The sequence below is a fragment of the Phoenix dactylifera genome, chromosome 13 (genome assembly GCF_051530095.1).
Source record: "Phoenix dactylifera cultivar Ajwa chromosome 13, Ajwa_hap1_PhDact_Kaust_v1.1, whole genome shotgun sequence".
NCBI classification, from domain to species: domain Eukaryota; kingdom Viridiplantae; phylum Streptophyta; class Magnoliopsida; order Arecales; family Arecaceae; genus Phoenix; species Phoenix dactylifera.
Window position 1 is genome coordinate 24,315,213 of NC_143202.1, and position 17,738 is coordinate 24,332,950.

General features: G+C 35.9%; 1 protein-coding gene and 1 long non-coding RNA gene across 3 annotated transcripts; both read right to left on the bottom strand.

The window, feature by feature from the left end:
• Positions 1–2,882: 2,882 nt before the first annotated feature.
• LOC148700287 (uncharacterized) lies at positions 2,883–5,862 on the bottom strand. Its single transcript, XR_015972638.1, has 3 exons — positions 5,722–5,862; positions 5,467–5,586; positions 2,883–3,113 (listed from the first exon to the last, which is right to left on the bottom strand). It is a non-coding gene; the product is annotated as an uncharacterized LOC148700287 (long non-coding RNA).
• Positions 5,863–5,961: 99 nt separating this feature from the next.
• Positions 5,962–13,457, bottom strand: LOC120112153 (uncharacterized). 2 transcript variants are annotated; one of them, XM_039130831.2, is made up of 6 exons: positions 13,332–13,457; positions 12,340–12,761; positions 9,910–10,220; positions 9,764–9,820; positions 7,150–7,598; positions 5,962–6,571 (listed from the first exon to the last, which is right to left on the bottom strand). In XM_039130831.2, the coding sequence occupies exons 2-6, from the start codon at positions 12,756–12,758 to the stop codon at positions 6,233–6,235; spliced, it is 1,575 nt and encodes a 524-aa protein (XP_038986759.2). In that variant the 5' UTR covers positions 12,759–12,761; positions 13,332–13,457; the 3' UTR covers positions 5,962–6,232. The 2 variants fall into 2 exon arrangements, with proteins under 2 accessions (XP_038986759.2, XP_038986758.2); XM_039130830.2 differs by having other exon boundaries at positions 7,150–7,601; positions 13,332–13,454.
• Positions 13,458–17,738: the final 4,281 nt, after the last annotated feature.

The following is a 17,738-nucleotide window of genomic DNA, read 5'->3' on the forward strand; positions in this document are numbered from 1 at the left end:
ACATGTCGACTCGTTTAACCTGTTTATTAATTGGGTCGGATATGGGTTTTAGATGTCTGACCCGTTTAAACCGTTTAACATGTTTAACTGTTGGGCAAGTTAAACAGGTCTAAATAGATTAAACGGGTTAAACAGGTTAAACAGGTCTAAACAGGTTAAACGGGTCTAAACAGGTCGGGTTGGGCAAGTTAAACAAGTTGGATTGGGCAAGTTAAGCAAGTCTAAATAAGTTAAACGGGTCAGGTTCGACAAACGGGTTAAACAGGTCGGGTCGAGTTGGGCAAACAAGTTACCTGTTTATTAAACTGGTTAAACGGGTCGAGTCGAGTTACCTGTTTATTAAACATGACAGGTTCATGTTGTAATTTCTGACATGTTTAATAAACAGGTCGGGTTCAGGTTTATGATTTTCTGACCCGACTTGCATGTGACCCGACCCGTTTATGACCCGACCCGACCTGATTGCCACCCCTACTTAAGACACAATGCACAGCTTAACCCCAAAATTTGAAATAATGTTGCTTGAACTATTAACAGTTAAATGGACTGGGCATGGGTTCAAATCATAAGCACATACTTAGCCAAGATCAGAACCAGTTCATGTTTAATGAGTACCCAAATTGTCTAATTGCAGTTGGCTTTTTTATATCAAATGCAACTCTTAATGCCCCCCAAAAACAATATATTAGACATAGCCCTACATATGCATGGCAAAATCATAAAGAGAAACTAAAATAGATGGGCTATTACTTGAGAGTTGTGAAGGATAGAAGAGGCGGCAACTATAAGCATGACAAATAGTTCATGACCATCATCAAGAGATGGCATTATTTATTGGGTTTTTTATTTGTTTTATGAGGATACAGAAATAAGTATAAATTTTAAGAGGGTATTCATGCCAAAAAAAAAACTCTTATTTATTTGTAATCCACGGGTATATATTTGGTTGCAAAAAATTTATGAACAAATTGTGAAATCTTGTGGTTGAAGAATTAATCATAACCAATTTGTTGAGTGAAAACAATACAGTGAACTGTTCAACCAATGATAAAAATTGAGAATAGTTTAGAATTTGGAGAACATTTGTCACTATAATAGTATAATTATAACCTTCATGAAGAGGAATAACTACCGCTTGGTTAGAGCTGATCAAACATCGGGCCGGGCCGAGCTTGGGTCAGGCTCTACAGTAGCTATTAGGGCCAATACCTATGTCCAGGTCTAGCTTGGACCAAGTATCAGGCTTACATTTTTGCCTAAGCCTGGCCGCAATCTTGAAGAGCCAATTCCAGTCCTGCTCACCAAGCCCAATTTCCTCTTCCTCCCACTATTAATTAGTTTATTAACATTATATTATTTCATATTATACACACACACACCCACACACACATACATACATACATTCTTGCTCGAGCTACTTTCAGCAGTAGTTTTAGTTTGAGACCTAGATCCAAATTCATTATTAGAAATGGTTTGAAGGAGATTCATTTTTTTTTAGAAACAGATAAGATATCTAGGCACAACGATATTTTGATACCACCATAAATAGAGCCCATTGAGAAAAGATGGATTGAAATTGTATATTGGTATCTGAAAACATATCTTGGGGTCGCCCTAAAGTGCTCATGGTATCATTATGAATTTATAAGCTAAAACTGTGAAAACCTAGAATTATACATGACCAATTAAGATGTTATATGATTACTGAATTGTGCACGCATATTTTATCTCTTCATCTAGCTTGTCTATTGGTCTGAAGTCGAAATTGGTCTCCTTCAGTACTTCAGAAGCAACAACTAGCTAGTTCAAGGCTCTATTTGCTAGCTTCAAGGATAATTTCATTGCCCAAGGCTTCGGTTGTCGGCTCTCCTCTCATCAGGTCATCAATTTTCTTGACCTTCAGACACTAGCCAAGCATTAATTCTCATACATGGTCTTACGGTTTTGCAGAGACCTATGTTTTTGATAAACAATCGCCTGACTGCAACCCCTTTCGTGAGAAAGCACCCCTTCTCTCAAAGTTACACGTCTATTTATAGAGTTTCTTGGACATAATTATCTCACACCCCTAAGTACTCTGTCTCTCTCTCTTTTTCTCTCTCTTTCTATATATACGTATAATTTTGGGCCGGGTTAGGCCATTTTTTTTTCCAAGCCCGGGCCTATTTTTAAATTGGGCCTACTTTTTGCCCAAACCCATTCCATGGGCCTATTGTTAGCGTCCATGCCCACTAAATTTTGATCTGGGCTGAATAGGCCGCCTGGCCGTGATTAGCTTTGACATTCTTGAATGCAGCCACATAGTCGTTGCGAGTTTAGCCTAACTTAGTATAACTCCAGGCTTTCCCATGGAGATTGGCTGCAAGATTTTGCCACTAGAATATCAAACAAAATAAGTTCAAGTCAAGATTATGGCCACGGGATGGGCACCATTTTAATTTTCCTATTCACGTCAGAAGTTTTGCAAGACACATCAGAAGGGTAGAAAAATAAAACTATGAAACAGCTTGGCCTTGACTTCAAGCATTTGCAACATAATATAGACATGATAATTGAGTTTGAAGTTCTTGATCACATAAATTAATTATTACAACCAAAGACCTCACCCAAAAAGACTAGTCAGAAGGTAATTTTTGAGTTCCTTAGTCCTGTATAAGTACTCAAGATCTTCTTGGCGAATAACCAATGTGGAACTAAACACATGCCCGCATGGGTCCCATTATCTCTTAGGACTTCACTAAAAAAGATTAGCTGGAAGATAATTTCTAAGTTTCTAGCCCTGTATAAGTATCCAAGTTTTTCTTTGTAATTAACCGATGTAACTGATGTGGGACTAAACACATGCTTACACGAATCGTTACATTAATCCTATGAAACCAGTGAGCAAGCAAGCCTTATCATTATCCTTCAACTCAGATTAATTCACAATGAAAGCTATACATCATTCCATGTAATTTCAGAGTTTAATATTTTCAAACCCAACTCGGCTCCACTCCACATAAATCTGAAGCGACCTCTTCTGGCACTACAGTCTGAAATCACCAATCTGTTCTTTTCTCGTTGGCAAGCTCTTTCAGAGGTTGCCCAACCTTGTCCCCCATGATATCAATAATCTGTAACAAAGAAATTAGCAAAGATTTTTAGAGCCTCCTGCAAAAACTATGAAAATATCATTGTCTTCAAATTATTTCAGTGGTAGGAAGGCAGACTGCAAGTACAATGACCATATCACCTGGCTGAAAAACTGCATAATATAATCAAAGAGTCATCAGGGGAATGACATAACAATGAAACACTACTTTACACAACAATCTTTGCAAGATAATTTTCTTGAACATATGTTAACAAGCATATTACGCGCACGGAGAAGAGGAAATTTATGCATAGACAATGGTCATTCAAGTCATTATGAGAAAAAAATAAAGAACAACATATATTATTAGAAATTTCAGCAAACATTAGTTATAGCAGTACATATTTTATCCTGTATTTTGTAGGATCAAACGAAGTTTATTTTTTTATGAAGATGGCGAATAGAGTCTTTTAGAAAAATATCTCTTCTCAGGGGCCTTACGAACAACAGCCCTTACAAGTGCTACAGGCTAAGTGCTTTGTTCAATCCTTTGTCCTACCAGTTGCATGCTAGTGTTTAAAATATCTGCTGGAAGTTTTCTAGACAGTGGAGAAGTTGAGATTCCTCAACACATTTTCTGCATGGCAGCTTTTGGTGCAAAGCATGGTGACAGTGATACTGCAGGTGAATATGACAATAGGAACTATGCAACAAAACATAAACTGAAGCAAAGAAGCTTGTTTAATACCTGGAAAGTTGATGTAGAGCAATTGGAGCCTGCAATGCATGCAATATCCTGAAGGGTTTAATATACTCGCTGTCTTGATACAAAAAAATAAGCCAGAAATTTTTTTCTTAGAGATTATAAAATTTAAGATGGTCTAAAAATTTACACTTTAGGTTTTTAGATGTGGTATAGGTCCAAAGAATGATTTTTTTAAAGAAAAATCAATAGGTGACGGTTGACAGTGTTCTTATAATAAAAATCCAGATCACAGATTTTATATTTATGTAGAGATAATAGAAGAGAGAAAGAGAGAGAGAGAGGAAGAGAGAGAGAGAGAGAGAGAGAGAGAGAGAGAGAGAGAGAGAGAGAGGTTGAACTTGGCCCAAAGATATCCCTCTTTCATTTAAAACAAGTCATGCAAAAGAATTTCTCATCCAGACCTAATAGACCCATTTATAGGCTCTTCATAATAGAAGTAGATTAGAACTTTTTGAGAAGCAAGTAATCAATGTTGTAGGCTTTTTTCCTAAAGATACAAAATTAGGAATTTCATAGAACCTGATATAGAAAGACACCTAATATGAAAAATATTAAATCCTAATAACTTTTACATTTATCTAACCCATAATATATCTAAAGTATGATTTTTACACACTAATCGTACTTAAAATAAGACTCTAAAACCTAGTTTAAAAATAATCAAAAAAATCTCTTTAACTAATTTTTTTTACTAAGCATCAAAATTGCATTACAAAAGGCGACGCATGCAGAAAGATGCGAAAGAGTGAAGGATTTTGATACAAATTTCATCATAAAGCTCTTTAAAATTCATCAACAGGTTACAATAAGACTCCTCAATGGACACCTTGGCCATCTTAATAACTAGGCATAGGCAAATAAGAGTGAAGGATTTTGTAAATTTTTACTTCACAGAATTCAAGAGCCAAAGGGGACCTTTTAAACTGGGTGAACAAAAATCCTAAATTCAAATTTAAAGGTCAAGCCTAGAGCCCCTAAGCCATAGGCTAGTGCTTACAAGAGGAACAAGGATAATTAACCAAGTATGATAGCATAAATAATATGACATATTACACTTGGCATGAGTTTGGGAAAATCAGTACGCAAATGAAAACTATTATAACGGTGAAGGTCGATGCTAAATAAGAGGGTACTCCTTGAGATCTAACAAGACAAAAAATAAGTTATCACTGAGTGAAATGGCTACAAAAAAGGTTCAAGATCTAAAACTTACAATGCAATTTTTCCTATATAAACAAAGCCAAGTGAACTTTTAGGTTGGAGAGAAAAAAAAAGACTGATAACTATGCAAATGACGGAGATGAGACGTCTCAAACCATAATTCTTGATAACAATGGTCTTCACCAAATAAGATGAGGATAGTTTTGAGACTGATGCTAAAGCCGACTAATTTAGCAACAAGAATTAAAATAACAAGGAAAAAGAACATCCGATATTTAAACAGCCATTGAGTTTTATACAAGGTGATGAACCTAGTAACAACCATGTGCAACATTAATATCTAAAGCTAAGAAGAACAAATTAGCATTTAACAAGATTCAAATCATTTCCGCATAAAAGAAACACAAGATTAAATTGCTGCAACTCATGTACCATCCTGCGAATCAAAGGATCTGCAACTCCTAACCTGCGCTCCTGGCATTAGGAGGTCCTTCTCTGCTTGGAGATCCCATGTAAATCCAGAATGGACCAATTGTATGATCCAATTAGAGTGGAACTTTTTGACAAGCTCCCAGCCAGACTACACCTAGGATTACGATAATTTAATCAAGAAGAACACTCCTAATAAGATTTTTAAATTTAAAAACTTGGACAAACAAAATAACCTTTAAAAGAATCTGCATGGGTAAGTGAGCCTTGATGATTAAAGCGTTGTGTTTACCTTGGAAAAATTATGCAAACCCTAGTAAATCCAAAAAATTATGCCCAGCTCATATTAGCTCCATGAGCTCCCACATCTTACAGCATCACATGTAACAAAATTGCTGCCATCTGAAACTTCATGAAATCCAACCATCGGCATTCACTGAATGATGAGAAAAGATGTTCCGCATATCAAAGAGATTTGCTATTGCTGGCTGATCAGGTCATAGGGCCGTCATTGGCCATATAAACAACTATAAAACCCAAAATCTTAGTCTGTAAGAATTACTAAGTACTCTGTAACTGCATTGAATTTGGTTACAAATCTGGACCCCAAAAACGAGAGTTTCAGTCAGTTTCTAGTAAATTCTAACCTTGTCAATCCAATTTACAAAGCTATTAACTCTCAGATCAGCACTTAATGGATTACAGGGGAAGAGTAGAAAACAAAAGGACCTGCCCAATGTCTTTTACAAGACTGTTGATAATAAGACCTGGAATGCCGAACACAAGAAAAAAAAATCTACAGGCTAACTTTTTCTTCCCAAAATTCTGTGTCTCCGAAGCCTCTCACTCCTCAAATTACTCAAAGCAGCTACAGAACCCCCTCGCTGCTTCCTCTTGGGCTTTCGCCCTCTGCGTTTTCCCGAGCAGCAGGGCTTCAGAACTGTTTGTTGTGACAACTCCACATTCTCTATTTCTGGACCTGGCTCCGGCGTTGAAACTTTAGGGGCAATGCTCTCCTCCTCAGAGGGGGACCCAGCTTCTTTAACCAATTCTTGAGGTCTCTCTCTTGGATGACTGACCTTCTCAAATTTCTGAAACTCTTCCTCTGCAGCTTGGTTGTCTATCAGAACATCATCAGCACTCTGCAGACCAAAACAATAAATTGGTGTAATTACTATTCAAAATAAATAACTTGGTAAGTTTCCCATTTCTCAAGAGTTGCCGGTAATATCAGATGGTTTGTGCATACTTGGGGCTAATCTCACTGTTCAGCAACGTCTCTTTCAACCAGTAAACAAGATACAGAATATGTAATTGGAAAGCCAATTTGATGTTGGAGTATAAAATTTTGATCTCCTAGGGACATGAAACATAAGACAAGAAGACCTTCGGTTCCACTTAGCTCGGATAAATAGATCCTGGTACCACTTTACAATTACCTAAGATTGTAAAGATATTTAAAAGTAAAAAGCCAACTAAAACAACTGAAATTATTAAAAAAATATTAATATTTCGTTTGGTGATGGCAACAAGTTTACTTTGCCAAGATCCATCTCTCTACAATCAGTCAGTCAACAAGAGAAATTGTAAGGGTTTGGTCTGGATTGGCACGTAGATAACTCCAGTATTAAATGAATGTACATGTTATTCAGAAATACAGTCATAATTTCTTGTTAAAAACAATTAATGCAGAATCATCAGTAGGCATATAAAGTCTTACGTCTTTGCACAGGTCTCTGATCTGATGCTGATCCAAGGGGCCATCAACAGCAGATAGTAGGCCCATTGTGCTTTCAATAATATCCACATCAGCAGCATCTCCATAGCTAGAGACTGCACTTTCGGGCATCACCATATCTCCCATCTCATATTCAGTTACAAGGTGGGGTGGAGTACCTATAGCTCCAACCGGCAATCCATCTCCATTATTTTCAGGGGAACCAATATGACTTTGGGCATAACTAGGAGGTAGACCACTGGAGAACAAATTGCCAGGAGATGAAGAGATCCCCATGGCATTTCTGCACATAACCTTGTTGAGAGAAGTCTTCAGCTTGAGAACTCGGGACTGAACAGCTTCGATGTTTAAAAGAATTTGCTCTAGTAAACTATCATGACCCTTGGTGCCAAGTAACCACTCATTATCCTCGGCGCCTCTGACATTCTCATCTGCTGCAGTCACAGAACTCAGTGCATGGAAAAAAAAATATGATAAGCAAAGAAGAGCAAAAAAAGGCATGCTTTTCAACCAACTGTACAACTATACACATTTGATAGAAAATAAAGCCAACAGAAAGAGTACTTGCTTTGTTTATTGGTTCCTTCTGTCTATGCTAAAGATTCTAACATGTAACATGTATATTCAGCTTGGCTGGGAAGTACACTATCAAGTTTGAATGAAGACCAACTAGAATATGCTTTATATGGTAAATGCTCTGTGAAGATTGCAATTTCTAGGAATAATGACAATATCCAAATTTCCTCTCCCATCTTCTCTGGAGACATTCTGCAGAGATATAAATACTAGCCCTCCATAAATCCTTGTATTTACATTTCCATAAATTCAGCAGCAGTCCAAACAGCTCATAAAATTGAACTTTCTATGTTGGGTAGCAAGCATAAATCTGAGCATTTAGCATTTTAAAAATTCTTGGACCCTTCTTTAAGTATGATCATCATGCCTTTCATATATAATTTAATTGAACTGGAACTAGTTCAGGCTGCTAGTGTAAGAATAGTTTATGCTAACTTAATTTTTTGACATAATCTTTTCCACAGATATGCCATTTACATAATAATATGTTGATTTAATGCTTCAGGCAATGTAGCAATGTAGAAACTAGCCAAAAGCAATGATATGCAAATAATGCCAATATGGCGTCATGGTTATCTTGCTCTGACAAACTCTTCAAAATAACCTGTTTGGTTCCCAATTAGTTTTAACATGAATATTTTGAATATCCAAAAAGGTATTTATTAACTAGCTAAAACTACCGAACCATCCCCCAAATAGTTTTAACCTGTTAAAAAAAAAATATCAAAAAGGCGCTTTCCAATTTTTTCTGAAATCCCAAAGTATCCCTCATTATAGGGCTGTATTTAAACACCCAAAAAGTTGCTTGGCTAAATAAACTTGCAAAAATCTGAAAAAATAAACTTTATTTAAGTTTATTCCGGTTTATATGGAGAGCAAACAGCAGCACTGAAGACTATGGAGACAGATTTACAAAGCAGCTTTTGTATTTATTCAATCACTGAAAACAGATTATCCTGAACTACCAGTTTCAATAAGGGAGCTATTATCATCAGATAGAGATCTCATAACATACCAAGTGGATAACTTACCACAATTGCAGATGCAAAAATGACTGAATTGAGCCATAACAAGCAAGTCCAATACCAACATCAGTTGACAATGTGAATCCTACTTTGTAGTGTTTCATCTTCTATCAACAAGAACTGATTTAAGTCCTTTCTAGGTATCTTCCTTCCAGAAAAAAATTCAGATGTTCGTCACCTAATGGTGAAGCTTGCAATGCAAGCCCAAGACCATCCTTGATAAGGCATTAAAAGCTTTCTTTGGTTCTCATTCACATGCAAATATTATTTATCCATTCACCAATTTGTCCTCTTCTTGACAAACTTGCAGCCAGCTGGACAGCTGACATCAACACTCCACCTTTACCATTCAACTGGGACCAATAGGATGGCTAAAGCATCTTTAACAAAACTGACAGTTATTTAAAGATCAAAGTTGATGTTCTCGAGATCATATTACACCTTGAAGTCTACAGAGGATCAACCAAGACCATCAAATTGGGTATTATTCCATTAAACATCTTTTCTCTTGTACACCATAAGGATTAAGCAAATAACTTGAATGCCAAATTTTTCTCTGCCAAGATTTCTTGTAGAAATGCAAGATCCCACTCAATCTCATGTGTTCATGTATTGTACAACATCCAGTAACACACCAACGTGACAACGGTAACAAGTTAACAACCATAGCATGCATATCTTGGTTAAGCATGTCTTCATTTCAGCACTGATCTATGTTGAATGAACCAACTAAAATATTATTACAAAATTGAATAACAACACAATTAAGAATAAACAGAAATGAGTATTATATGCCCCAAAAAATAGTAGAGCGTTGTTAACTCCCAGTAAATAAATGTACAATATAACTTGCATTTAGAGAATTGCACAGGGGGAAAATAGTAGAGCATTGTTAACTCCCATGTTCTATAAATACAATAACTGCAACTGATCATAATGTTTACACCTTAATACAGCTGTAGAGCAAAAAAAAGAAAAGCAGAAATCATCCTTACCTTGATCACCATAATCATCATCAACTGAGCGACCATCTGTTTCAGTTTTCTTATTTTCTGTGGAAGATTGAACGAGCAGTTAACAATAAGAAATTCTATGCATAAAAAGCAGGGTGAATGTATACACGTAAAATAAGATATATTACCATTGTAAGAGAATATATGGTGGTTTGACATATATGACGATATGTCAGCTATATCTTCATTTCTTTTTCTTTTTCTCCTCTTCATGACTTGTTTTGAGGGGCTTCTACCAGTCAGAGGCACTGATCTAGACACACAACCATCCAACTCAACCATTTTTGACTGCAACTCTTTTTCATTCTTGTATGCTCCAAGTTCTTTATCATATTTTAATGCCTGCAACCGCAGTTCCTTTATCCGCAATTCTAACCACTGGCACCTCCACATTAGAGGGCTGATAAATTTTCTCCAATGAGCAGTCACCTTTTTCTTCCTGCAAAATTAGGTGTTGAATTTATATGAACACATAAGATGATAAAGCACGTGATCCAATCCTTAATTACCTCCACTTAACCTTGAAAGCAAAATGCAAAATGATGGGTCAAGATATGGCAAATAGATGATGCTACCATTGCCAGGAAGGAAAATCAATATATTGCTTATGTAGCTTATCCTTTAAACCCTTTTGATGAAGGTTCTATTCCTAACATGTTTACTTCCATTGTGGGTAATGTATTTGGTTTCAAAGCCCTACAAGCTCTACGTTTGGAGGATTCGCACATTCCCCCTTCTTATTCCAAACTTTCCAAGGCCTGCGAGTGTACTAGAGAGCTAGCTAATCGATCATGATATTCTTCCCAGAACATTCATATTTGAGAGCATCATTCTTAAATTAATTTAATACCGCGACTAAGGAAAATCCTCGATCCTAGATTCCTCTACTCCATTGGAAGAATAAAGAGGTGCACATAAAAGACAAGTTTTATTTAAGTTCTGAATTAACAATCTGAAGCAGGTTGAACTATGATGAATAGAAAATTGTTAGAACCATAACTGGTCACAGAGGTCCTGTTTAGAACCAGTAATTCCAAATTCTCAATGTTAAAAAGGAGCTCTACACCCTTTCTTGGAGCAAAGAAAAATAAATAGATAAACTTTAATTGATATAGTTTCCATCAAATGTAACTGAAGAGAAATAGAGAACTATGGCAGCCAATGTAACATGTCATCCCTTTAGAAGTGTTAATTTTCATTATCAAGAAGTTGCCAAGTCTTCCCTTTCTCCAATGAAATATCAACCTTGCATGTGTTGGCTTGCACCAAGCATGTCTACTACTGAACATAATCTTGTGGTACCTAGATTTGAAAACACTAAGCAACATAACTCTTTCACTCTTTTAAAAAACAATTAAAAGTCATCATGTTCCCCCCTTCATCTAGATTCTTTCCAAATATAAGGGAATTTGGAGGGTTGCTACATGGTTGCATGAGCTTAAACTGCCACTATTGTATAGATCACCTGGTTTCTGCATATTATGACAATCATAGGGCAATCTGCATTTCACTTAATCAAGTCCTCCATGCTAGTACATAACATATCAAGCTTCAACATTATTTTGCTTGGGAAAATTATTTAAGAACCTGGGGTTCTTCCTGAAGTTGTTGGATCAACATCCAATTTTCAGCAGAGGACTCTCCCAAGCTTCCATTAGGTGGCAAGATGTAGGAATTTACTAGTGTGACAAAGGCATCCATCCAAATGATTCATGTGTGCTTATAATTTTAATGTGATGAACTTAAACCATGTATGATCGACATATATTTGACATATAGTTCAACTCTATCCCGTATTTATCTCTTAGTTACATAGATATAGGTTCATTTGTGAGATGAAGGTGCCTGTCTAAGCATCAGGACCTTTCAATATCTAAAACTTCTTCTAAAGCCATGTCAGACTGCCAAGTCAATGCCTGTATTAATATCAGGTGCAAGTACCTTAGGCTACATCAAAGGGAATGGGTAACGTAAAATTTCTTTAACTGGTGCAAGTACCTAAGGCTACAACAAAGCTATGGGTAACATAGACTTTCTTTAACCCTCTGCATATAAGCATGAGAAAGGAAGATTAAACAACAAGAATTTTCAAGGACTGAATAAGAAACCAATTAGAGTATAGGCATAATGAAATAGATTGGTTGACTTGGATAATAAACAAATTCTTTAGAATAATGAGAAAGACAACAATAGACGAGAAAAAAATCCCCATACTTCTACAAGTTTGTTTCAAAACAACATAAATCAAATTTGCACAAACTACTGTAACTCATATATAAAACATACGAAAGAGCAATACAACAAACATTAAGCAAGTCACACGGACTCGATATTTCTTTTTTCTCTCCAGATAAAAAAGAGATATGCTGAGTATACTCTCATAATCACCATTCCCTTGTGCATTCCTGATAATGATAAATTCCACTAGGCATCGGGGCAAAAGATAGTGCAATTGGCACATCAAGTTGCAAAGGACATGAAATTAATAACATAATTTTAACACAAATCACATAGCTTTGCAAAAAGAAACATATATATCTTCCTGATAAGACACTTACTTAAAAACCTTGTGAAACCCATCGAAAACAGCAGGATTGTCATTCATCACACCAAACCCTGAGTTCATTTCAACATCACTCTGGTTCAGCTTTGACTCATGGTCAGACCCTGAGGACGTGTCCCCAAACGAGCTCGAGGACTCTGGGGCATCAGGGTCTTCATCTTTAACCTTATCAATAGCAACAACATCATTGCAATCAAGAATATCAATATCCTGATCCATGTTATCATCCACATATTGCGGGTCACATGATGACTCGGCATAGAAGCCATTGTCCTCACAATTATTCGCTGACACCGAGCAGGCTGCATCACTTGTCATCATTTTTTCTCTGCTTACCTCCTCAGATTCAGATTTAACAATGGTATCAGGCATTCTTTCTTCATCAACATCTGCCAATTCTTGGGCAGGAACCATGTCCTGGAAAATCACAATTGGTAGTGAGGTTTAAATTCTTGATTACCACAATCTGCCCAAAAAATAAAAGGAGAAAAACGGGAAAAAATGTCGATTTGAACCGGATTTGATGAGTCCAGATTGAATCTAGTACGATTAAAAGACAATTAAAATATCGAGTCGATTTTATCAGGAGAACTCAACCATTGTTTAATAATTAAAAAAAATCGAAAATACAACGGGGAACTGTAAAACACTAGTACAACACCCTAACTCGTTAAAACCCTAGAATCTACCAAATTATTTTGTCGTTTTTAAAAGAGATGCTGTGAAGGCCCAGAACCCTCAATTTGATCCTCGACAAACATTATGTTCTTGATTCTAACAAGCGGGTTTAATGCTCCAAAAAATCATTAAAACCCTAGAAAAGAAGAAAAAAGGAATCTCAAAACCCTAATACAGAAATCCTCTAACGTGTTAAAAACCCCACTTAATCCACCAGAAAGAATACAATTAAAAAAAACCGTTTGTTTGCGTCTCAAAATCCAAAATCCTAGATTGATGATTTCAATTTTATCTGGGGGAAATCCTCACCTTGAAAAGGGGAGGCCCTCGGCCGCGACTTCGGCATTGGGAGGTTAAAACAGGAAGCCGCACTTACAAAGAGCGGTGACGGGTGAAATTGGGTTGGGGGGCAAGAGGGCCGGGTCAGGTCAGGACTGAGATATCGGCTCTGAACCGGCTTCAAAATGACCCTGGACCATCGGGCCCACTAGGTCAGTTTATCAAACACTAATTGATTCCTAGAAACGGGCGTCTATGATTAACATGGTATACCACTATATGGTGTATATAGTGTATAATATAATTTTTTGAAACAAAAGATTGTAGAGTGGTTTTTTGAGGGGGTTTAGAAAGAGAGAGCCAACTTTGTTCAATCTAGCACAGTGTGATTCGACTTATAAACCACGGGATGTTGGACTCAAGTGCGGACTAGCATTATGGAGTGAGGCCGAGACTTTTTTTCTTTGCCTTGTTTTCCTCAAGCAATTCATAAAGGCTAGCTCTCCATAAGGTAAAATCAAGCTTAATTGTTTCACTTTATTGTATTCATGCTTACTACGACAAACATTATGATGGTATCAATAAAAATTAATAGCAAGTCATACAAAGCATCATATTTAACAACATTGAAACCAAACAAAGGCACCTACCAAAGAGGCCTTTCATCAAACAAGTACAGCGCAAATAGAGATCCTATTGGGAATCATCCAGCCCTACTCCTACATAACCTTCCACTATCGGCCACATCTTTATAAGATATTATATGGCCCACATACATATGGTTTAATTGTCGAATAATTATAAATGGTAAGTAGCTATCCACTATCTCTAGTTATGGCTAAGATAGTTTCTCTGATTAAAGAAACAGACAAAGTTTTAGTTATCTAATAAGGGTTTCGAGCCTAGAATATTATTAAGCTTGTAATATGGTTTTATGGCTTTTATGAAGATATAGATCAGAAGACTCCTTATTCTTAAAGTATCCTTATACATAGATTTTGATCAAATATTTAAACAAGGATGGTTGGAGGTACGCATCACTAATATTACCGTAGCATAAAATTATTTATTTATGATATTTTCTAAAATTGTGGTATCATAACCTCCTTCTAGCCTTATTGTTTAGTATTTATATCTTAATCATATATGATCTTGACATTACATTGGTTAATTTTTTGTATGCCATACTCGTATGCTTATTCTAGCATAGTAGAGATTTGACAAACTATATTGTAAATTGATAAGATTTTGGTTATCTGATAAAGGTCCCTAGCCTAGCTATTTTTAAGCTTGTGATATCCCATTGGTTTTATGGTGTTTATAGAGGCATAGGTTAGAAGACTCCTTATTCTTAAAATATCCTTGTGGATAGACTTTGATTAAATACTTGAAAAAGGATGGTTGGAGGTATGCATCACTAATATTGTCGTTGCATAAAATTATTTACTTGTGATATTTTCTCACATCCACCATTCACCTACAATAAAAATAAAAGAGGGAATATACCTCATGCAAACCCTTCATCTACCCTAAAGATGAGATTTGATGGAGATTGGAGAGTAAATAGACAAGATTGGGAATAAAAAAATTAATAATATGTCGCAAAAAAGGAATTATAGTGTAGTTGGACCTCACTTGAGAGAACCAGAGTCCCTACCTATTAAAACACCGAACCCTCCTCCTCCATGACCTTCCATCACCCACTTGTAAAAAAAAAGAAGGGGGGATAAACATCATGCAAACCCTTCATCATGACTCCAAAGATGGGACTCAATGGAGATTAGAGAGCAAATAGACAAGATTGGGAGGATTGGATGATGAAGATCAACTAGAACAAGATGGAGAGAACTGCAAAGTGGGTGAAGACAGCACAGAAGAGGCAAAAGAAGAGAGTAGAGAGGAGTAAAGAGGACTCGAGAGAGGAAATCGACATGATTGAGAGTAATCAATGGCAAAGATCGATGCAATGGAGATGAAGAGCGGAAGGGTAAGATAGTAGAATGGAATAAAGAGACACTGGGCTAGAGAAGAGGCAAGAGAGGAGCAAAGAAAAGACAAGAGAGAAGCAAAAGAGAATAAGCCATAGAGCAGGAGGGGATGAAGTGACATCATGGTATGAAGGAGAGTAGTTTAGTTCCATGAAGAAGAAAGATGGAGACAAGAAATGGGGATAAAGCTCGTTCCAAAGGATCCTAGGTGCTCGGATCCCTATTTAATCATAGTTTGGAATGAACTATAGGAGATCTTCAATTTCCACCATTAAAAATGACTGTTTGGCATTAATCTCTAAATAGACATGGTATAACACCAAGATTAGGAGCCAAATTTATTTCTAAATTGGCCCTAGAAGTACAAAGAAATACATCAAAATAAGAAAAAAATGATTCAAGAAAGAAGTAAATATTCCCAAAGCTAATTCTTTACAAATAGTTATCTTAAGCAAACCAAATGCGCGATACTCGAAGAATATCGCATATATGGTCGACAACAAAATTTGCCACTCAATAACAAGCTTTATCAAGAATTACTCCATGCCAAAATGTCCTAACCTAGTAGTTTACCAATTAAAACTAACTCAGATTTCTTTGGTTCATTTGGTCAAAAATCTTGAGAGCACTTCTTTGAAATTCTAGTGCTTCCACAAATTAGAAGAATGTCCAACATTTAATAATTGCTAGTTTTGCTTCACTTGAGGTTGTTTGGTTATCCGTGAAATTTCTTTAAAATAAATAAATATAAAATATGATTTTTGTGAAATATGATTAATGAAAAATAAGGGTATCTGTTTTTCATAAGCCAATTTTCAGGTATTATGACTTGTTATTTTTGGCAAAATGAATTTTATAGAAAACAACTAAGTACTCAATTTTGTAAAACTCATTCATTAGTAATTTTTTATAAACTTGTTTTAGTAAAAATTGTCAACCAAACAACAACTTGATGTTTCAAGTAACTAGTAAGTGCAAGACATACCAAACAAGTATTGAATGTTAAATTTGTTCTTTTTCTTGCTTACACTGTTTTTTTTTTCATTTGCAAGTCTAAGTAGATACATGTTTCCTTGGGTTTACATAACTTTCCATTCCTAAGTAGAATAGATACATATATGTTCATGAAATCTTTTTTAATTATTATAATTTCTGAGAACTGGAAAAAAATTTCAAAACAAGTATTCAAATATTGTAAGAGAAATGAGGAAGTTAAATCATAAATGTGTAACAAATTTTCCACTCATATCCTTGCTTCCAAATCTTTTTTACATAAAGAATATTTCTCTAGGGTTTAGATATCTGTGATCTCGATGTGTTAAGGTGGACAGATGCATAAACTACCTACCACCCATTTTCCATCTCTATTTGCCTATTTTTGATGCATGCATGGTTTACACATGACTAGTTTTAAGAGAAAGGTATAATCAATGGGTAACTCTATTGGTCAATAAGATAGCATAGAATTTATATTCTAACATGGATAAGCGAGCTCATTTTCATTTTTTTTAATGTTCCTTTATTGCTTCATTCTCTTTGTAGATAGAGAATCAAGAGAGATCAATTCTTAGTAGATGGGATTAACATAATATAATGTGGTTTTTCTAAAAGTTATAGGAAATGTTTGAATCATTGCCATGTAAACTCATCTTTTAATGACTATAATCTATATGTGAGTGCAGCAGTATTCAAGATGAGCACTACTAGCCACACCCATTTATGGGACAGAATAGTGGGATAACTGAGTTGGCATCATAAGATAGAGATCCAACTTGATATATAAAACCAAGGTATGCCAGACCATTCCGAATTGGATGGTATGGGCGTACCATATCGAATATCAGTTTGGTATAAGTACAAGATACAGAGGGTGTACCGAGTGTCGATATATCGATTCGGCTTCCATATCAGGCATATCAACACAATATCGAGGTGGCACCAGTACGAGACTCGGTATGAGACGGTATACCTTATGTAAAACAAAGAAAGAAGAAAATTTTTGAAATTTAAGAAAACTCTTTTTCTTCCCTTCATCTTCTTCAATCTCTACTCCATGAGGAGGTTCTCCTTTCTCTTCTTCCACTAAAAGCAACAATCAAAAACACCACACATTCACAGTCATCAGATTCCCCTCTATACTCTCCCTAGATCAATCTTTCCCTCTCCATTCCTTCTAGATTTATCTCACTTGATTTAAGGAAGAGTGCTAAAGATGATTATCAAGAAAGGGACTTTGTAAGGGAATATAGAGGATTTGATAGTTTTGTTTGCCTTTCTCCCAAACAAAATAGAGGGGGGGTAGAAGGAAGAAGGAAAGAATATACTTTAATTTAAAGTTGCAATATATTCTTTTTGAGAAAAAAAGTCCTAGATCTAAATATTTTAATGGATCAAATACTTATTTTCTATGCCCTAATTTCAACTATTGATCACGAGAGAGATAAATGAA